A 22,092-nucleotide genomic window follows, 5' to 3' on the forward strand; every position below is an offset into this window, starting at 1 on the left:
CAAACCTTTCTATATCGTATTTCCACCATGCAAAGTTTCAAATCCTACTTAACTATAATGATGTTTTCAAGTGTCAGTTTATGTTTTATTATAATTTTTTGTATAAACAAATTGTGTTTCTTTGAATGAGTGATTGTCCAGCAGTTTTTTGCAACAGAGATGAGAATGAACTTGGAATGGGTGCAATAAAAAAAAAGAATAATTTGTTTTTATAATTTTGACTGTTTGACTAATTATTCTTTTGTCTGTAGTAATTTATAAGTAATTTAATAGAATATTGAAAATACTCCACCATACTGCCGGAAACAACTTGTGAACCTGCCATTAAAATAAGGAATGCACATATAAGGCCAACAATTTTACAAAAGAACTTCGAAAAAGGAATATTAATTGAAGCATTAGCAAATTGTCGAAAATACATTTATTAAAAAAAAAAATTATAGTCGGGCCTGTCCGGGAATTGAACCCGGGACCTCTCGCACCCAAAGCGAGAATCATGCCGCTAGACCAACAGGCCGATGTATGAGAGGAGGAAATAGGTAAATATAATTTGTTTACAAAATACGCACAGAGCCATTTGGACTCATCCACTTCTTAAAAAGGTGTGGCAGTTTTCAAGATTATAAGGGTTCGATTATTACACAAGCTCTGGCTTAGTAAAATCCAAGTTGTGTTGAAGAATTAATCACTTTTTTTAAGTTAATTTGTTTTAAAGTGTTTTTTAAGTGAACACAGTTCCATAACAATTATTATGTCTAGGCAAGTTTCACGTTGAACAATAATCAACTAGTCCAAAAGGTTAACCAATCAATTATGTGGATTTGTGCTGGGGACAAACTTCCATATTCATGTTTTACAAACCTTACTTTTCATTGGTCCGACTGTAGATATGCAAATCAATAAAGAAAATGGCGACTTGTCAGATAACATGGCGACAACAGTAAGGCGAAGATTTCACAGCCGACACGGAAATCTTGTTTTACTGACCAACAATAGCAGGACGGCGAGTAGGAATGAGCCGAGACAGGAATTCAATAATGGTCTTGTGATAAGTAAAACTGTATTGAAAGATAACGAGATATTTGAAGTCAGTATCGATAAAAAGGTAGGCGAACGAGAGTGTTTTGTTTTGTTGGGTTTGGTTTTTGCATTATTGAGCCGTATGTAGAATTACATTGAATTTGTCTCCTCTGTCAGCTGATGCAGATGGTCAAAATTTGACAAGTAGTAAACCCAACTGTTCATTCAGAACATTGGGCCAGGTACTTCACAATCTAGGAAGTCCTGACCTGAGTCTTGTTTGTTTTGCAGCAAGCACAACCACAGAAAGAATAGCTGGCAAACAATTTTGCTAAATTAAAAAAAAAAATTTTTTTTTTTGGTAATTAATAGGCCCTAGGCTATTAATTATATACTTGGCTTTTTTTGATAACTATATTTAATTATAAAACTCAAACTATATTAAACTCATACAAGTGAAAACTAGCAGTATCATGGTAAAGATTAAAAGAAATAACTAACACATTTTAATTTGTTTTTGGGTACTGGCATCGTACTCCTAGAACTATTTCGGTTTCGTCCGGCTATCGTCTCCCGCATCCATTGGCCATCACTGGCTTTCGTTAAGAACCGAAAGCCAGAATAGCATTTGCCATTAGTACTTTTCCTAAGATTACAAATAAGTATGGAGGTTTTTACCCTAATAATGCGCTACCGTCTTCACGATGTGTGTAAGCCAAACAAACCTCACCCTCAACTCAATGGTAGGAGTAAGCACTGACCATACGCAGTGACGTTTTTGGGTGGACTTTATGACAAAGTCAGTTTGTTTACAATTTCTGAAGTCATTTTGATTGTCCTCTGTGTCTCTGATCCTTCCTCCATGGCCATGCTCTGATCACCCTCTGGTAATAAAAACTAGTAATTAGGAAACATATCAATCAAGCAAATAATACATTTGTATTCATTATTTGTTAAAATAATTAAAGGTTGAAACATGGAGTGGATCAATTGAAGTCGGCATTACATCACTGGATCCAGGAAATCTTGAGTTTCCAACCAGCGCCACTGGACTCAGTGAGGGAGCTTGGATCTTGTCTGGCTCTACGGTACTTCACAATGGTACAGTGAGAAATTTAGAATTTTAATCAAATTGTCTCTTATCTAGTATAGTAATTCTTGCAGATACTCCCTGTTTATCATTGCCTTGGTACCCCTTGAAATGATCCAATAAGAGAATTTCCTCACAGAGGTGCCCTAGCTAAACAGAAAATGCCTAGGTGCTCTTGCCCTTTTAATAACGAAGAATCAGGCTTGGGAGTGTTGGACCTGAGAAGAGCCGTAGACTTATTCTCTGCATTTCTCTTTCTTCCATTCCCCTGCAGAGCACACTGTTTCAAATGTCGAGACTAAACCAACGGCTCTCAACAATTCATTCTTGTTTTGTTTTATGTCCAGGTGAAGCTATTCTTGACGAGTATGCCTGTGATCTGGACTCGTGTTGCATCGGAGATCACATCGGTATTCAAAGGACACAGAACGGAGAGCTTCATATTTTCCACAATGGCGTCGACAAGGGCGTAGCTGCGTCTGACCTGCCAGCCAGGGTGTATGCTGTGGTTGACCTGTACGGCAAATGCACACAAGTGACACTGATTCACACTGCAAGTATGTTTAGATTTTTTTCGGTAGCAGCTTTTTCCCTCAGCAGTCTACTGACCAAATGCTAGTTTAAAACACCTGAGGACCAGATGGCTAGTTCAGTGTAAAAGCATCCCTATTTAGTATGAATTATGTACAAGTGCAAAATCTGGCAGACTATTGAAATGACGAGCTGATTGATCCTGCGGGCTAATCACGTAAAAGTTAAGGGTAGAGCCTAGTAGTAGGAAACTGAACTAAACTGTGCTTTGATGATTTAAGTTCAGAGTTGGTGTATGGTGACTTGTAATTGATTTAGCGTTTGCCTGTCACCCATACGGTAGGGTCATAGTTTTTTTGGGTTTTTTCGACGTAATGCTGATTGTATATAGGCAATATTATCAAGAAAGATACAATGCTCAAGGCATAATGAACAGGGGTATATTAATTGTGTGAGCGCTTTGATAAATCATTTAATAATAATAATATTATTATAATAAATTGCACTTTGAACACCCAGCAGGGTGGTTATGTGTGCATTAGAAGTCTTTATTACTCTTATTACTATTATTAAATGCCTATTTTGATGTAATTTTCTTCTAGATATGGTCCCCAACAACAACGAGAATTCGTCATCGAGCGAGGCAGAAAGCGATGATAACCATGGCAACAGAGAGGAGGATGAGGACACAGAGGTTGAAGAGGTTGAGGATGTAGTTGTTGCCGTTGACAACGCATCAGTGTCGTTGCCCTCCAATGATGCACTCCTGTTTCACAGGCGTCATGGTACACTCATCTCGATCATAAACAATGGAAGGACGGCGGAGCGAGGCAACGCTAGGGACGAGTTCAACAATGGCGTTGTCATGACAAATAGACTCTTGAGGAGTAATGAGTTATTCGAGGTGAGTAACGGAAATACTGGTCCAAAGTGAGCTTAGAGCCGTCTTGGTGTCTTTTTGACAAGTTGTTTAAAATTTGCACACCCTGTTTTATCTGTCATTTTTGCAAATGTTTTGCAAGTGATTAATTTGTAAACTGAGCTTTTAAATTTCTTGCAAATTTTGACACCATTTTTAGGCCTGGAATTTCATCTTTGAAAAGGCAAGTTCATTTTCATTTTGCAAAGGGCACTTTCATTGGAAAATCGCAAAGTCAATGGGAAACTTTTGAAGGGGCACCAAGGCCAAGAAGGGGCACCGGAGGCCATGGCCCTCGCAGCCTGTGTGAAATTCCAGGCCTGCGGCATTTACTAAATCCTGGCTTAAACCTTGCTTGGAGCGATATTTTGCTCTTTTCAGCTCATTTTTTATATGATTGTTTGATTTCCAGATCAGAATAGACAAACTGATCGATAAGTGGTCGGGATCAATTGAAATCGGCGTCACGACTCATAACCCGGACACGTTAGACTTCCCGTCCACTATGACGAATCTCAGATCAGGTGGGTTCAGAAATTATTTGTAGGTGTAAAAGTTCTAGAGCAGTTAGCGTTTTGAAGCTCCCTTAAAAGGTATGTTCATTGCAATCACGATGTACACAACACCAAACCTCTTCTCTTAGCGATAAGTGTAACTGGGTTCTTTTACCTGCATTACACAACACACTGGACCAACGATTTTATGTCCCATCCGAAGGACAAAGCAATAATGGTTGAGTGTCTCACTTTAAAAGAAGTGTCAAGACTAGGACTCCAACCCGCACTCTGCTAATCAGAAGTACAAGAGCTTGGCTCCAGTGTGCTTGACCACTTGGCCACGACATGCCACATCTTGGCGATTTTGCTTATGAATTGCGGTTTATTCCTTCCAGGTACTATAATGATGAGTGGTTGTGGCATTCTCACCAATGGTAAAGGCACCACCAGGGAGTATGGAGAATTTGACCTCGATGACCTTGCAGTAAGTCAGAAACTACATGCAGTGATTGTTTAAATAATAGTATTACTACTTACTTAGCTGATTAGGGTGTCCCTTTTGCCTCCTTGGATAACCGTCCCCATTTCAGTTTGTTTGACACTAAGTGCTCTGCTTCTGGAAGTTGCATTAAAGACACTGGACACTATTGGTAATTGTCAAAGACTAGCCTTCACAGTTGGGTGTATCTCAACATAAGCATAGAATAACAAACCTGTGAAAATTTGAGCTCAATCGGTCATTGAACTTGCGAGATAATAATGAAATAAAAAAACACCCTTGTCACACGAAATTGTGTGTGTTTAGATGGTTGATTTCGAGACCTCAAGTTCTAAACCTGAGGTTTCAAAATCAAATTTGTGGAAAATTACTTCTTTCTCAAAAACTATGGCACTTCAGAGGGAGCCATTTCTCACAATGTTTTATACCATCAACCTCTCCCCATTACTCGTCACCAAGAAAGGTTTTATGCTAATAATTATTTTGAGTAATTATTAATAGTGTCCACTGCCTTTAAAAGATGCAATGAGTAGTCAAGTAGTAGTGATTTTAAGGCATATGACTTAGAATTATGGATTATGTTATGCAATTATCGTCCCTGTCTCCAATCTTCCAGGAAGGGGATCGTATCGGGGTCATGCGCAAAGCCAACGGTGATCTTCACTTCTTCATCAACGGGCGGGACCAGGGACGAGCTGCCTCCAATGCCCCGCATATTATATTTGGTGTCGTTGACCTTTATGGAATGGCGGTTAAGGTGACCATTCTGGAGTGGATCCCGCCAGCTGCCCACGCCATGGCAAGCTTTATTGATCACAGAGTCCCTCGTCTCAGCTACCTCAGATCGTTAGCTCAACAAGAACTGCCAAACGTCTTTGAAGGTAAAGAGGACAGTTCTTCTATTGTGTGCATGAATTGATTTACAAATTTTAAAGAGTTGTTTAAGTAGGAAATAATGCATGGCACTTTTGTGCTTGGCAGAAATGAGCAGAATACCAGTCACAATTTGCACATGTGACGTAGTAGTTTGGCCGGTAACCTTAATCTGGTAAGCAAAAGTTTGATGTGTGGTGTCTATTTTGTTGACAGCTGGTGCGTGGGAATGGACAGATAAACCTCACTTCCATGATACTTGTGGTATCCATGCCCAGGTGATCAATAATGGACTGACAGCCCATCGACCAAAGTAAGTTCAGTTAATCTTAAGAAGAAAAATAGGAAGCATACTCCCCAACAGGGAGGGGAGATGGTGTAAGGAGTGAATTAAGGCCAAGTGACCAGGGGTAATAATGTGAAGCTCATTGGGACGCCCTCCGGGTGTGAAAAGCGCTATATAAAAACGGGTTATCATTATTATTATTATTATTATTATTATTATTATTAACTAGTTCTTATACTCAGGGCGATGTGGCCTGTTGGTCTCATAGGGTTTGGATACTTTTTGTAGGACACACAACACAATGTCCACAGATTTTCATCAAACTTGCTCTGTTTGAAGATAATGATGGTCGAAAGCTCCTTTTAAATATTACTTGCTGAGGTGTCAAGTTTTTGAGAAATGAGTAAAACAATGTCAATAGGAGACAACAGCACGTACAACAGCCAGTACTGGTATTACACGATTCTCCTGAAAATATCTCTCTGTGATTTTCCCTTTTTTTCTCAAAAAATTAATGGCTAAAACTTCTACAGGTAAGTTACATGCATCTTCATTCGCAGTGAGTAGGGATTTGTGTCATGGCCAAAAACCTGATCTACAAAGGTATAAAGCACACTATCTATCAGATTATTTTGTTCAGTATTAATAACCATCTGAAACTGTTGTGTGGTCTTCTGTATCCCCCAGTGCAATGGACGACTTCAACAATGCAGTGGTGCTGACAAACCGTCCCATACAGACAGACGAGATGTTTGAGATACGTATTGATAGAATAGTAGATAAGTGGGCTGGCTCTATTGAGATCGGACTCACAAAACACGCACCACAAGAACTAGGTTGGTTAAGTTTGAAAAAATGTCTTAACAAATTTTAGATGAACACCTACTTCCCAAAATCTGTTTTTCCTTTCTGTCTTTTTTATACACAACCCATTTGCACCAGCTACGTTAAAAGCTGACAAACAGTTTAATGAAGTCTTTAAGCATTTGCTAAGCACAGAAAAGTATCGCTTAATAGAAACAAGTTTCCAGCCAAAATTACATTCAGTTTGCATTGTTGTGGCTGGTGCCACACTCTTTTTGTCGCTTAGCAAATGGCTTTTTCTGCTAAACAGCAATGAAATAGGGCCGTGATGGTCCTGTTTCAGATCTTTGCAGATAGTTGTAGAAAAAGAGAAACCTGGAGGGAAAGTTTTTCTGAGGTCCCTCTCAAGACATTAAAGATGCATTACATTACAATTTATCAAGTTAATTTCCTTTGACATAACTGGTGTGCTCGACTTTGGGTTTGATTCAGATTTTCCGTCCACGATGACAAACATCCGTAGTGGGACGTGGATGATGACAGGGAATGGTATCATGCATAACGGCAGTCCCATCATAGATGAGTATGGCCTCAACCTGGACAGACTCAGGGTAAGAGAAGCAAGCCTTGCGTGCGACCACAAGGGGGCGCTGTTTGGGGTGCGCTTTGGGGTGTAACACAGGTCTATTTCTATGATGATTCTCATCAATGGCTAAGCATCTCAATGAGGCATAAGTGCATTGATTTGATGCCATACACAATGAGGTGTGTTCTTTGATAGTTTTTAATACAAGACACATGACCTACAGCTTAACGTCCCATCTGAAGTATGAATCAATAATGGTGAGGTGTCTTGCTCAAGGACACAAATGTCAAGACCCACACTCTTCTGATCAGAGCTTAGACCTTTGGTTTTGCCCGAGCTTAGGTTTGGTTCTCTTAATCGCTTGGCCTCGACACGCCCAGCATAAAAGAGGTGAGCCATGTGCTCAACTACAAGGGTGCGCTATTTTGGGACTAGCTTTGGATGAAACTAGAGTAATTAGGCAGATGATGAGAGCGTATTCTTTATCTAGTTTGTTGCATAATTTTATAAAACGGTGCTTTAAATTCAGGAGAGGGATAGAATTGGCGTCATGAGGAAACGTAATGGTGACCTCCACTTCTACATTAACGGGGTGGATCAAGGCATAGCTGCAACCCATGTCCCATCAAATCTCTTTGCTGTGGTGGACCTTTATGGGCAGGCAACACAAGCAACTATTGTGCAGCCTGGTGGTAAGTGGGAATTCAGTAAACCATACCAGACTGGACTGGTTTCAACTAGATGAGCTGTGGTCCGTCTGGATCAAACCAGTTCTAACCAGACATGAAGCAGTTTTGACAATACTGGACTGGTGTGAAATGTGTTCACTATGCCTGACAAGACTGGACTGGTTTAAACTAGATGAACTGCCGTCCATCTAGATCAATCTGCTGGTAACCAGATACAAAGCACGGTAGAGGCAAGTTTGAAATGTGTTTCATTTGAAACATCATTATGTGTAAAAATTTGGTTTGAGAAAAACATTCTTTAAACCATTTTTACACGGTGAAAAAACATGCCGTGCAACTTTCATGAAGTACTTGGATACTTAATTTTATTTTCTGAACGTACCAACTTTGAAAGTGAAATCTCTACGTCTGAATGAATCTTCTTTCAGACTACCAAGTGGAATCTCCTGGCATACGCATCCCGACGGACGACGGCACCCTGCGCTTCTACCACCTACATGGCCGCAACGTCAAGATCAGTAATAACGGTGTGAGGGCCCTTCGGCCCAGCGCCACCGGGGAGTTCAACGACGCAATCATCATGAGTAACAGAGCACTGAGGGACGGGGAGAGATTCGAGATTGTTATCGAGAAGATGGTGGACAGATGGTCCGGCTCCATCGAAGCAGGTCAGTGTTAGATCATATCTGACTTTGTTTAGAACCCTCACTCTATCCGAGACACACATTCTAGATGGTAGAGTGCTCTAGAATTGCAAGGGTCGTGGGTTCGAATCCCACCCGAGTAATATGCCTGTGATATTTTTTTCACAGGAAACAGGAAAGTACTGAGTATACAGTGCTAACACACATCTGTGTTTGGGTAAAACCGAAATTAATATTCTTTATCCCCGATGCAAATTTAACATCAATTATATCCTATTTAAATCGTTTGCAGTACCCGCTGCTAAACATAGGATTCGAACTGCCTCTAGCTACCGGGCAATCTCGGTGGTCTAGTTGGTATGACATTGCTCTAGAATTGCAAGGGTCGTGGGTTCGAATCCCACCCGAGTAAAAATGCCTGTGATTTTTTTCACAGGACTCGGGGAAAGTACTGAGTATACAGTGCTACACACATCGGTGTATATGGGTAAAAAACCAAAAATTAATAATTATATCCTGACTCACCATTATTTGACTTTCCTCAGTAGGAGTTACAACCATCTCACCCGAAGAGCTTGACTTCCCAAGTACAATGACTGACTTGGACCACGATACCTGGATGCTGAGGTAAGAACCGCTTAGCACAATCAGATTATGCTTACTAGAATAAGTACAATGACTGACCTATAATACCTGGATGTTAGGGTGAGAACACAATTATGCTTACCAGAATAAGGTTACCAACCAAATGACTATGTCTCATGTACAATTTGTAACTGGTTTCCTGCTCATTTCTGCTTAGCAGTAATTTGTTAAGCAATATTTTCTGCTTTAAGCAGCTTTATGAATTTGGGCCCAGGGTCCATTTTCATAGAGCTGCTTAGCACAACAAGGAACGTACCTCTGCACAATTACGCGTCTACTATTTCTAAATTTGAGGGTCACTAATTTGACTCTCATAATGGCAGACAGAGTAGCTGCATGTAAGAACATGTACACTATGTATTGTTCAATGGATCAATACAAAAGTTTATGGGAATTTGGTTCTTAGCAGTAGGACTGGAGGGGAACTTCTGAGGGGAGGTTGTATGAGACTAAACTGCCTTGACCCCCCTATTTTTGCAGTGGAGCGGGCGTAATGAAAGATGGTCTAATGTTGAACAATTCCTATGGGTTGGACCTGGACACTCTACACGAGGGGAGCAGAATCGGCATTGTCCGTCTGGACGATAATACGCTTCACTTCTTTCTGAATGGACAGGACATGGGAATCGCATGTACTGATGTACCATCCGGTAAGCTAGAGGACTTAATAATAACAAATAAAAAAATAAAATAAAAACCTTTGTTTAATATTATTTTTTAAGCCTAGTATTTGCCTGGCAACAACAACGACAACTACAATAATGTAAAACAAATGCCTAGTACATGCACACAATGCACCTTAGAGCATAATAAACCTCCACATTTTCTAGGGTACCATTGTGGGTCTCATGTCCCGTGGCGTTCGACTGCCCGCTCCGCACTTGTGTTGTGCCTTCGAAAATTCTCCTTTTTTTTTCTTTCTACGGGCAGTTGCATGCCTGTATAAAGCATTGTGAGAAATGGCTCCCTCTGAAGTAACATAGTTTTAACGAAAGAAATAATTATCCACTAAAATATTTGAATTTGATTTTGAGACCTCAGAATTAGATTTTGAGGTCACAAAATCAAGCATCTGTAAGCACAACACTTTGTGTGACAAGGTTTTTTTTACTTCCATTATTATCTCTGACGACCAACTTCGACGACCAATTAAGTTAAAATGTTCACAGGTTTGTTATTTTGTGCATATGTTGAGATGCACCAAGTGAGAAGTCTGGTCTTTGACAATTACCTATAGTGTCCAGTGTCTTTAAACCTTTGTTTGATTTTGCTGTCCTTTTGTTTCATAGATGTGTACGCAGTGATTGACTTGTATGGTCAGTGTGCCCAAGTATCGTTGGTCCCGCCGACTGAGCTGGATAACCATTTACAGCATATGAACTCCAGGACAGATTCGCATGGCTCTGTCATAGCAGGTTAGTAGAGGAGTGGTAGAATCTGCTTAGTAAAAGTTATTGACTGTTTACTGAACTTGATCAGTTTGGTTTGCCATGTGTGTATAAAACATATATTCGTAATGTGTTTTTCGACATGCATGAAGTGCCTGGCTTAAAAGAACACGTTGCCTTGGATCGGACGAGTTGGTCTATTAAAAGCGTTTGAAACCGTTTGTTATAAAATGCATATGGTTAGAAAGATGTTTTAAAAGTAGAATATAATGATCCACACAAGTATCACTCTAAATTGCACGGTTTTCCTTTTACGTCGCAAACTATCACGGTCGGCCATTTATGGTTGACTCCCATAAATGGCCGACCGTGTTAGTCGACAGGGTAAAAAGATAAACCACGCAATTTCGAGGCATATTTGTGTAGATCATTGTATTCTACTTTTACAATATCTTTCTAACCATATACATTTTACAACAAACGGTTACAGAACGCTTTTCAAAGACCAACTCGACCGATCCAAGGCAACGTGTTCCTTTAAGTGCGGAAGTGGCCCCAGGATTTGTACAAGTGCGAGAAGGTTCTATTAGTAACTGGCTCTCTAGTTAGCCCAACATGTTTGATAAGCAGAGGGAAGGGGTCTTAGAAGCCGCTGAACCTAGCACAGGCTGTCAGCAAGAAATCTATAAACAGAACAGATGGCTCCACTTTATCAAAGGGTTGGATCTGGCTATGTCCTTATGTCGTACAATTTTGTGCACTAAGTGTTTAAGTGAAAATCATTTTTTTGCCCGACCCTGGGACCTGATTCCCCTCTTAGATATGTGGAATAGTCCAGTCTAGAAAATCAATGACTTTGACTCCCCAGGGCATTGCACTTGGGATAAAACAGTGAATAAATCAAATGTGCTATGACACCAGTGCTGGCTTGAAGTTTTTTTTTAAAGCCTTAGCTATTGTTGTTTTCAGTGCCAGGTCTACTCCATAAGTTCCATACAGTATGTGGATCCAACATACATCTCTCTGAAGACCTTGCCGTCGCTAGCCGGGTGAGAACCTTCGATCATGCTGTCACCTTCAGCAGTAAACCACTACGATCTGAAGAACTCTTTGAGGTAAAGTCATATATGATAATGTAATATCTGCACAAGTTTGATGCTTAAAGGCAGTGGACACTATTGATAATTACTCAAAATAATTATTATCATAAAACCTTACTTGATAACGAGGAATGGGGAGAGGTTGATAGTATAAAACATTATGAGAAACGGCTCCCTCTGAAGTGACATAGTTTTTGAGAAAAGAAGTGTTTTTCTTTGAATTTGATTTCGAGACCTCAAATGAGGTCTTCTTGTTACTGGTATTCAGCTGTTGTTTGCTTATCCTGAAAATCACGTGGAAATTTGGTTGGTAATCCTGTTTTTATCAAGGAAGAAATTTCATGCTAAGCAAATTTTTGTGCTTAGCAGCTCTATGAAATTGGGCCCAAGCCAATTTCACAAAGAGCTACGATTGATCTGAACTGCAATAGTAAAGTGTGATGTCACAATACAAATCACTATGGCGATAAGGACAACTCTCCTTACGATGAATCTTAATGCTCTGTGAAATCGAACCCTGGGCAACCGAGACCGTGTTCCCTGTGACCTTGTGTAGTTGCAGGCCTCAATATATTTGTCACAATGTTTATGTTGCACATTACGTTTGGCCAGTACAGCTCAACTTCTCTGGTTTATAAAACAGACGCAAATAGTTTTATACAAAGAGTAAGTTTGAATGACTGACTTTATATTTCTGTATATATTGACCTCAGGTCAAAGTTGAAAAGATTGCCAGTCAATGGTCAGGTACCCTTCACATAGGGTTAACGACCCTCAACCCCGACGACATCTCTGAGGGTCAGATGTCATTGCCGGTCACTGCAAACTCCTTGAGGTCAAAGGACACGTGGATTGTCCAGGGGTCACAGGTCAAACACAACGGGCAGATCGTTAAGGACAACTATTCGTCGGCACTGGAGAGATTAGAGGTGAGGTTAACCTTTTTCTAGTTGGTTTCGTTGAGTGCAGAAGCGTAGTGTTAATCATGTTGGTGAAGGGGTGGGATCGATGTCACAACCTCTTTCCCATCTTTGGTCTGAAGTCAGCCAGTCAATCAGTGTGTCTGACCAGGGTGTCATGGCCGAGTGGTTTAGAGCTTTCAATTTAAGTTCTGGTGGTTTTGTTATTGGGGTGGGGGTTTGAATCCCGGCCATGACAGTCGAGTAAGACACTTCACCTAGTTGGTTCTCTTCACCCAGGGGTATAAATGGTTACCCGCAAGGATAGGGTTTTGTTGCTTTATCCCAAAGCCTCGGGTACGCCATGTGACCCTTAATAGCAAAAAAACTTTAAAATGTTGGTTTCCGGCATTGAGTTTTTTTTGTTACATTTCAAAGGCATATTATGTATAGAGGTGTCCTTTATCGGCCTCTTTTTACACTTCAATCCCTTTTTAATGCAAAACAGCTTATCTCTGTACTTGCTTTTTCTCAAAATGTAATTTATTTTAGTTGAGGCTGTTTTGCCATTGAATGGCCCGACTTGCGGCATGAGCTTGTTGACAATAATCATAAATGGTTTGTCTTCTCATTATCAGGTTGGAGACACTGTAGGAGTGAAGCGATATCCAGACGGATCAATGCATGTCTTTCTAAATGGAGAGAATCTGGGTGTGGCTGCGCTTGATATACCAAAGGTGCAGTGTCTTATCATTTTCATTTCATTTTTTAACTAAAATGCCTAACTTTTTTATGTAAAACATTTTTTTTTAAAGTATTTTTCATCAAGTAAACTGTATCTTGCTGATTTGTGTTACATTGGTGCATCCCAAATTTAATTGCATTTTCTTAAGTGATAATGCCCTCTCGTTTGGAATTCTCGTGGCAATCTGTGGTACCAGTGCGAGCTGTAAAAAACCCATGCACCCAATGCTGTGCAGATTTCATGGGAAAGGCTAATCACAAAGTCTACTATTAAGAAAGCTTGTTTTGTTTTTGTTTTCGGACGATACACGCTATTGTGAACATTTACTGCATAGTAGAAGGTGTTTTTCTAAGCAAATTTCATAGGAAAGGCTAATCTCACAGTATCATCCGATATTGTTCTACTATTTATGAAGTTTGTGTTGTGTTTGTTTACAGACGATACACGCTATTGTGAACATTTACTGCATAGTAGAAGGTGTTTTTCTAAGCAGATTTCATAGGAAAGGCTAATCCCAAAGTAGCATCCGATATTGTTCTACTATTTATGAAGTTTGTGTTGTGTTTGTTTACAGACGATACACGCATTGTGAACATTTACTGCATAGTAGAAGGTGTTTTTCTAAGCAGATTTCATAGGAAAGGCTAATCCCAAAGTAGCATCCGAAATTGTTCTACTATTTATGAAGTTTGTGTTGTGTTTGTTTACAGACGATACACGCTATTGTGGACATTTACGGCATAGTAGAATCTGTGGGGATAACCAGCTCAGCAGTCATGTCATTGGAGAGCATTAAACCACCGTCCATTTCATCAAGCAGTGAAGAAGAATCAGACAAGGAGGTCAGTTTTGCTTTTTGTAAATTTTCTCGCTTAAAGGGTTTGGGTACCTTTCGTACGACACAAAACACAAATGTCCACAGATTTAAATTAAACTTACCATACATAATGATGGTAGAAAGTTGTCCTCAAAATAAACTTGCTGTATTACTTGCTTGAGCATGTACAACGGATTTACGCGACTCTCCTAAAAACATTTCTCTGTGTTTTTCTCAAAAACTTGACGAATAATGAAGCTGAAAACTTCTACTTTAACTATTTTTTGAGAATCAATGTTTTTTGCATTCTCTTGCAAAATACAACGTTTTCACAATAGTGAGATTCTATGTTTTGCCCTGATGATATCAACGTATAATCACCAAACTTTTGACTTTGTTGCATCCTGTTTTTTTGATGTACAGGGAGAATCCACGTGTTCCATTCCCGTCCATCCGATCCACTTCCATAATAACCACGGGAAGAACATCGGTCTGTGCAATGAGAACATGACGGCCAGTCGAACAGCGAGCTACAATCAGGCGGTCGTCATCAGCGACTGCCCCTTACCAAGAAGACAGCTGTTCGAGGTAAGACAAACTTACAGGGATGTGATTTCTCCGTTTTTAATTGGAAATCTTTATGTTTTATTCATCCCCCCCCCCAAAAAAAAAAAAAAAATACATAAAAAATCATGAAAATTATAAAGTTTTCTAATTTCCGCCCAGGGAGTAGTTAAAAGCTGGACAGTTCTTTTTAGAGGTGAGAAGTCTCCGGAATTCCGAAAATCTACTCTTCGGTAGTAAAATATAAAGCAATACAGTTCTCTAAAGATCGATATCTGCTTGGCAAGTAGATACACACACATGGTGTTACCGGAAACCAAATATATATTAGTACCTCACCATGCAATGCCTCAAATCCCAAATACTGTACTCGAAGGCGTCTTATATGCAGTATTGGAAATAGTCGCTCACTAGTCTCTTATAGACACTTCTAGATAGGATTCAAAAGAACCCCAAAACATTTGCTACACCCCTCGCGAAAACAGTCAGTTCGGCCAGTTTTCCTGTATGTAACTAAGTAGGATTTGAAACTTTGCATGGTGGAAATACGATATTGAAAGGTTTGCGGTAACACCATGTAGTGACTATCTCGAATGAGTTGGGATGGTTCTGAAAACGTCGAGTTGAAACCAACGGTTCTTTTTAGAACCACCCCAACTCATTAGAGATAGTCATTACATGGTGTTACCGCAAACCTTTCTATATTGTATGTAACTAGTTGTTCCTGTCATCTTTAGGTGAAGCTTGAGAAGGTTACAGACGAGTGGACGTCCTCTGTTAAGATTGGCGTGACCAGTCATTCCCCTGATAGGTTGGGCTTTCCAGCATCGGCGTCAAATATCAAACGAGGGACATGGATCGTTCAAGGGGATGCAGTGTTCCAAAATGGCCACAAGGTACATGCTCATCAAAGTGTTAAAGGCAGTGGACACTATTGGTAATTACTCAAAATAATTATTGGCATAAAACCTTACTTGGTAAAGAGTAATGGGGAGAGGTTGATAGTATAAAACATTGTGAGAAACGGCTCCCTCTGAAGTGATATAGTTTTGGAGAAAGAAGTAATTTTCCACGAATTTGAAAGCACACAACATCGTGTGACAAGGATGTTTTTTCTTTCATAGTTATCTCGCAACTCCGACGACCAATCAAGCTCAAATTTTCACATGTTTGTTATTTTATGCATATGTTGAGATACACCAAGTGACAAGACTGGTCTTTGACAATTACCAATAGTGTCCACTGTCTTTAACTTATTGTTTTGGATTCATGTGAATGGAGATGTATGTAATATAGTTAACCAGTAGAAGTTTCAGCTTCGTCAAGTCGTCAAGTTTAAAACAAAAACAAGTGGAAATCACAGAGCGCTGTTTTCAGGAGAGTCGCGTAAATACTAGTACTGGTAGAAACGTTATATATGCTAAAATAATTGTTGTGCCATTGTTTTACTCATTTCTCAAAAACTACAGCACCTGACCCAGCAATAGTTTTAAGAGAAGCTTTCTACTATCATTATCTTCCAACGGTGTATGTTTAAAGACAGTGGACACTATTGGTACTTGTCGAAGACCAGTCTTCTCACTTGGTGTATCTCAACATATGCATAAAATAACAAACCTGTGAAAATTTGAGCTCAATTGGTCGTCGGAGTTGCGAGATAACTATGAAAGAAAAAACACCATTGTCACACGAAGTTGTGTGCTTTCAGATGCTTGATTTCAATACGTGGAAAATTACTTCTTTCTCGAAAACTACGTTACTTCAGAGGGAGCCGTTTCTCACAATGTTTTATAGTACCAACCCCTCCCCATTACTCGTCACCAAGTGAGGTTTTATGCTGATAATTATTTTGAGTAATAACCAATAGTGTCCACTGCCTTTACCCTGCCTTAACCCTACTCAAACCCTTAATCTGTTTCCCTGTAGGTGAGAACGTTCAACGGACCCAACCTAGACCAACTAAAGGAAGGAGATACTGTAGATATCATGGTGGATGGTCAGAGTAACGTACATCTCTATGTATATGGTAGATACTGCGGCATCATCGCTGATCATATACCCAACCCCTGCTATGTGCTAAACCTGACCCCCTTAATCTGTTTCCTTGTAAACTGTAGGTGAGAACGTTCAACGGACCCAACCTAGACCAACTAAAGGAAGGAGATACTGTAGGTATCATGGTGGATGGCCAGAGTAATCTACATCTCTATGTATATGGTAGAGACTGCGGCATCGTCGCTGATCATATACCCAACCCCTGCTATGCGCTGGTGGACCTCTATGGGCAGTGTGTTGAGGTAAGTCAAACCAAGAACACAGGGATGTGCTTTCTCCGTTTTTTTTTTTTTTTTACTTGGTTCAAATTCATAAGAACACATATATAAAAAAAAAAAAAAAAAAATAATAATAATAATGATAATTTTGTTTTTAAATTTGAGATCAATTGCATAAGAACATGGTAAAACTAAATGGAACACCCCAGTAGGGCTTTTAAACCAAAGATAAAGGAATGTAAGCAGGCTTCCTGCTTGCAAGCTTGTACGCTTTGCACTTATAGTTCAGGTTATTGTTCAACAGCCTATCACATCACTGAGAACAAGCCTTGAGTTTTGCTCTTGAGGGGGGCACAGCAATTTCCCTCTGGTAAGTGGCGTGTCATGGCCTAGCCGTTTAGGGCACTGGACTCGAGCTCTGGTAAGTGGCGTGTCATGGCCTAGCCGTTTAGGGCACTGGACTCGAGCTCTGGTGTTTCTGATCACCAGAGTGTGGGTTCGAGTCCCAGTCGTGACACCAGGGCTCAATTTCATAGAGCAGCTAAGCATGAAAATTTGCTTAGCATGAAATTTTGCCTTGATAAAAACAGGATTTCTCAACCAAATTTCCACTTGATTTTCAGGATAATCAAGCAACAGCTGAACACAAGTACCAAGCAATAATCAACAAATGTAAATTTTGTTGGTAATCCTGGTTTTATCAAGGAAGAAATTTCATGCTAAGCAAATTTTCGTGCTTAGCAGCTTTAGTAAATTGAGCCCTGTGGGATCTTCATGGAATAGCACCTATACATTTTAACTAACCATTTAGAATAGATCTAACAATTCAGCCACTAGATTTCTTGTAATTCAGAGCTATCTGTTGATACAGGTTTCCATAGTAACAGAAGAACTTGGGGCAGCTGGTGTGCCAGAAGAAAAAGAGAAGGCGTCCTTTGAAAATGGTGAGATTTTCCAGACCCTGAAGCTTTATCTTAGAGAGGGCAAGGCCATCTTCATTTTTTTGTAAAGGACACTTGCAATTGGAAATTTCGTAAAGGCACTGGACACCTTTGGTAAATGTCATAGACCAGTTTGCTCACTTGGTGTATCTAAACATATGCAACATATTGAACTTGATTGGTCTTCAAAGTTCCAAAAAAATAATGGAAGAAAAAAACACCCTTGTCGCACAAGTTGTGTGTTTTCAGATGCTTGAATTCGAAACCTCAGCTGAGGTCTTAAAATCGATTGCAATATTTTAGTGAGAAATCACTTCTTTCTCGAAAACTACATTACTTCAGAGGGAGCCGTTTCTCACAATGTTTTATACTATCAACAGCTCCCCATTGCTCGTAACCGAGTAAGTTTTGAACAGACTGATGCTTTGGAGTGGGTAATAAATTCTCAACGAATTGAGTTGTATGATTATCTTTGTGAATAGGTTTGAAGGAGAACACTCCAAGGTCACTGTTCCCCATTGGAGGTAACGGACGGGTGTGTGAATACCAAAACCTCTGTATCCGTTTCAAAGCCACACTAGGCTTACCCGGTAAGTGAATTAATATCAGACGTAATTTTAACAACAATGATGTAAGCTGACTTAAACCTCTTGTGTATAGGGATTGAATGCCCCATCTCTAATCTGTGCATTTTGGTCCAATTTAGTCAAGTTTAGCCTTGGCCCTATGTCATAGAGCTGCTTAGGTACAAAGTGTTGCTGAACAAATTTATGCTTAGCAGATATGAGCAGGAAACCAGCTTAACAGTTATCTACCTACCTTTCACCTCTGTGGACCTCATTTTGAATTCTCGGTCAGAGCCTAGCATGGAGATTGGTTTTTAAGTTTTCAGTATTTGACGGTTTCCCATCCTACCTGATCTGAAACTCTGATTTCTTAATCACTTTCTCTTACTGTAATTTGGGCTGGTAATTTATTTCTGCTAAGCAATACTATTTGGTGCTCAGCAAGTTTTTGTGCTGACAGGCTTTATGAAATTTTGCCCTTTTGTAGTGTGTGTTAAACTTTAGTTTTGCTCCATGTTATTTTTTAACCCCTTTTTGTACAGATGCGTACTTTGAAACCAATCCAAAGTTCAACAAGTGCTACTGTGATCCTTGTCGGAAGTACCAGGGCACCAGTGAGTATGGGGACCAGGGAGATCCACTGCAGCGGTACACCCGCCCGTTTGGATGGTGCAAATTTGCAATCAAGTAAGATGTGTTTTATGCTTATGTTCATTGTTCATAGTTAAATTTTATATAGAAAAACTCATGTTCAAGATAATTTGAAATGTGCAGGGATGTGATTTCTTCATTTGTTGCCACCCCCCCCCCCCAAATTTATTATATTTTAAATTTTTTTAATTTTAGACTTTAGATCAAATACCTAAGAACAAGGAGATAAAACAACACAGAATGCCCCAGATTGCAAGTAGGGGCTTTTAAAACCAAAGAAAAATGTATGTCAGCAGGCTTGACGGTTACTAGCTTCCGTGCTCTCTCAAGCTTTCATGCTTTGTATTAATAATACAGCATTTTTAAAGCGCACTTAATCTGTAAAACATTCAAAGGCGCTGGTCAAAGAACAAGAAGAAAATTTCTCTCAATATCTGCAAAGGCTAATCTGAAGAGATGGGTTTTAAGAGAGTGTTGGAATCAATCGTGAGATGTCATGTGTGTCCTTGAGTTGTTGAGGCAGAGAGTTCCAGAGGCGGGGTGAGGATGTTACTGAATGCCCTGTCCCCATAGCTGGATAAACAGGCCAGAGGAACATAGAGCATGCTGCCAGATGACCTCAGACCCGGCCTGACACTACGGGGCTGAATCATGCTCTGTATGTAGGTAGGGGATAGTCCATGGAGAGCCTTGAATGAGTCTTGAGCTCACATTTCAAACTAGTCTATCAATTCCCTGAATACATTTTCACTTTTGCTTCAGACTACACTGTAGAGCGGAGACTTTGAATGTGTTTGATATGTGGCATATGGCATACCATGGAACGGTGCTTGGAGCCGTCAGAAAAATTCTCGACAGTGGAATGCTACTTCTACCTGGTAAGATAATTAAAGTTAGTTTTAATTCCTTGATGCACAGATACATTTTTATAAAAGCAAAAAAAGAAAACGTGTTCAAACCGTGTTTTTCTCAAAGTTTTTCAAAAGCACCCCCAGTTGAGCTTCACACCAAACGAAAGCTCAACAATCACTCTAAACAACGAGGGCGTTTTATATGGGAGTTTTTAAGTTATGACTGGTTATGAAAGTCCAATTTGATGTGTTTTTGTTGGTCGCTAATGATCGCCTTGTGCACGAAAGTGTTAATATAATATAGCGCATTAATAATAACCATATCAATGCGCTTTTCATAAGTACCCTGGTCATTGGTCAGTAACATCTTTCTCAGCTTCCTGGGGAGTAGACATCCCCATGTTACTGTGGTGCTCCAAATGCTTTTTCATACACAATATCAACCTCTACCCTCGCAGGTACCACATAATTTTGGCTAGTAACCTTTTGTGCTAATCAAGATGTGTCTAAGCTGAGTAGATATCTTTATAATCGACTCAATTAGCATGAGTGTGAGTTTTAGGACAAAGTAATATTCAAATAGTTTTTGTGGTTATTTGTGTCTTTGTTTTACTGAGTTTTTTTTCTTCTTTCCAATTTAGGTGATATTACGCTCGGTGGAGGGTCACCGACGGAACAATCCAACCATTTGAACGAAGACGACACCCACAAACCCAAAGACTTTGACACCAAACAGATCTTTGTTTCTCCATCCATGAAATACGCTGGCTGTAACGTCTACTCAAGACAACAACAGTAAGACGGATAATTCCTTTGTTTGTAAGGTTTAGAAATGGATTGTGGTTTTTGGTCGCTCTCAAATTAGGTTGGCCAGGCGCTCTTTGTTTTCATTTTAGATCTGTTTCTCCGATGGGATTTAAGCCAGTTGCTAATAAACTGGTCGACCTATGAAAGAGTGACGGATTGGCCATCAACTTTTAAGTGTCGTGGCCGATCGGTTAAGAGCACCTAATTCAAACTCTGGTGTTTCTGATCAGCAGAGTGTGAATGGGAATAAAAGAGTAGTGACTCGTTCTTAAACTGATGTTTAAAACCGTGCAGGGTCGTTGCCTTGCGATATTACAACATTTCAAAAGAGGAAATCAGCTGGTCTGAGGAAAAGTTGCACGCCTGTATATAGGGTTAAAACAATCAAACGGTTCCAAAAAACATGGTTATACTTTGCCTCACTATTAATTCCAGATAATTTCTAAGACAATGTTTTTCACCCATCCTCAGGTTCACTGACCCGAAGACGAAGCGTGTGTGTACGGTCAGCGTGGCCTTCCAGGTGCGAGCTCGGCCCAATAGTTACACAATGGGTCCCCAGACGATAGGGGTCAACCACAGCATCGACCCTTACATTGAAAACAGCAAAATAGAATGGTTTACAAAGGAAAGATCGGCCATCGTACCGTGCGCATTGCTTATTAGAGTAGAATAACACTGCCCGTATTGTTATGGTGCTATTTATTTGTTCATATATATGTATATATATATATTGTACATTTGCTCTTTTTGTTTTTTTTAATTGGGCTTGTTTTATTGCTTTAGGGTACTACAGAGTGGAATGAGGTTATGGCAATATGTTTGGACAGTAAATAATGATCATGTGTGTCGGGGTCAACAAAAATACCTAGATATTCTATTTCTCTTCGAGAATGTCAACTAATTTGTAAGCGAAATTTGTCTCTCTGCTGTATTTAAAGGAACGTTACAGAATTGGTAAGAAACAGAAATCATGAAGATCACAGATTTACATGAAACTTACACGGTCTAATAATGATGACAGTAGAAAACATCCCTTGAAATATTTCTGTCAGAAATTTCATATTTGATGAGAAGTAAGTAATCTAATTTCGCGTTTGGAGTGTATCGCTCACTGAGTGTTTTATTCATTTTTGTTTTGGCATCGATGCAAACCAAAATTCGTTATCGGTTTTTCACTATTCTCCCTTGACCCAGATGGTCGATTGATCTCAAACTTCTATAGGTGTGTCAGTTTATGTGTATAGTGGATTACATAAAGTGCTTACACTGCCAGCAACTTATTTGTTAGCAAAAACCAATTCTGTAATGTTCCTTTAAAGTAAAGGTTGAGAAAATAGAGTTAGCTGTTGATGCAAACAACTTACCAACCAAAGGACTGAGGTTATTTTTGCAAACAATGTCAGG

The 22,092-nt window shown here is 39.7% G+C and overlaps 1 protein-coding gene and 2 non-coding genes across 3 annotated transcripts; 2 read left to right on the top strand and 1 right to left on the bottom strand.

Annotated features, from left to right (window-relative positions):
* Positions 1-445: 445 nt before the first annotated feature.
* Trnap-ugg lies at positions 446-517 on the bottom strand. The gene has a single exon. It is a non-coding gene; the product is annotated as a tRNA-Pro (tRNA).
* A 372-nt stretch (positions 518-889) lies between these two features.
* LOC117302655 (neuralized-like protein 4) lies at positions 890-21,692 on the top strand. Its single transcript, XM_033786637.1, has 28 exons — positions 890-1,105; positions 1,989-2,121; positions 2,458-2,667; positions 3,244-3,545; positions 3,973-4,084; positions 4,453-4,541; positions 5,173-5,437; positions 5,646-5,742; positions 6,403-6,551; positions 7,012-7,130; positions 7,635-7,797; positions 8,223-8,462; positions 8,987-9,065; positions 9,564-9,733; positions 10,373-10,498; positions 11,441-11,586; positions 12,285-12,500; positions 13,109-13,207; positions 13,926-14,057; positions 14,456-14,620; positions 15,334-15,492; positions 16,714-16,893; positions 17,741-17,813; positions 18,293-18,400; positions 18,919-19,063; positions 19,790-19,905; positions 20,520-20,673; positions 21,157-21,692. The coding sequence occupies exons 1-28, from the start codon at positions 890-892 to the stop codon at positions 21,359-21,361; spliced, it is 4,368 nt and encodes a 1,455-aa protein (XP_033642528.1). The 3' UTR covers positions 21,362-21,692.
* Trnas-aga lies at positions 8,778-8,850 on the top strand. Its single transcript has one exon. It is a non-coding gene; the product is annotated as a tRNA-Ser (tRNA).
* Positions 21,693-22,092: the final 400 nt, after the last annotated feature.

Source organism: Asterias rubens, chromosome 18 (genome assembly GCF_902459465.1).
Source record: "Asterias rubens chromosome 18, eAstRub1.3, whole genome shotgun sequence".
Taxonomy (NCBI): Eukaryota; Metazoa; Echinodermata; class Asteroidea; order Forcipulatida; family Asteriidae; genus Asterias; species Asterias rubens.

Bases quoted from the DNA above. Each gene is read 5' to 3' on its own strand.
- LOC117302655 (XM_033786637.1), top strand. From the start codon at position 890: ATGCAAATCAATAAAGAAAATGGCGACTTGTCAGATAACATGGCGACA. The intron at 8,463-8,986 runs GTCAGTGTTAGA...TTTCCTCAGTAG, and splicing joins GTCCGGCTCCATCGAAGCAG to GAGTTACAACCATCTCACCC. The intron at 19,064-19,789 runs GTAAGATGTGTT...CTTTTGCTTCAG, and splicing joins TGGTGCAAATTTGCAATCAA to ACTACACTGTAGAGCGGAGA.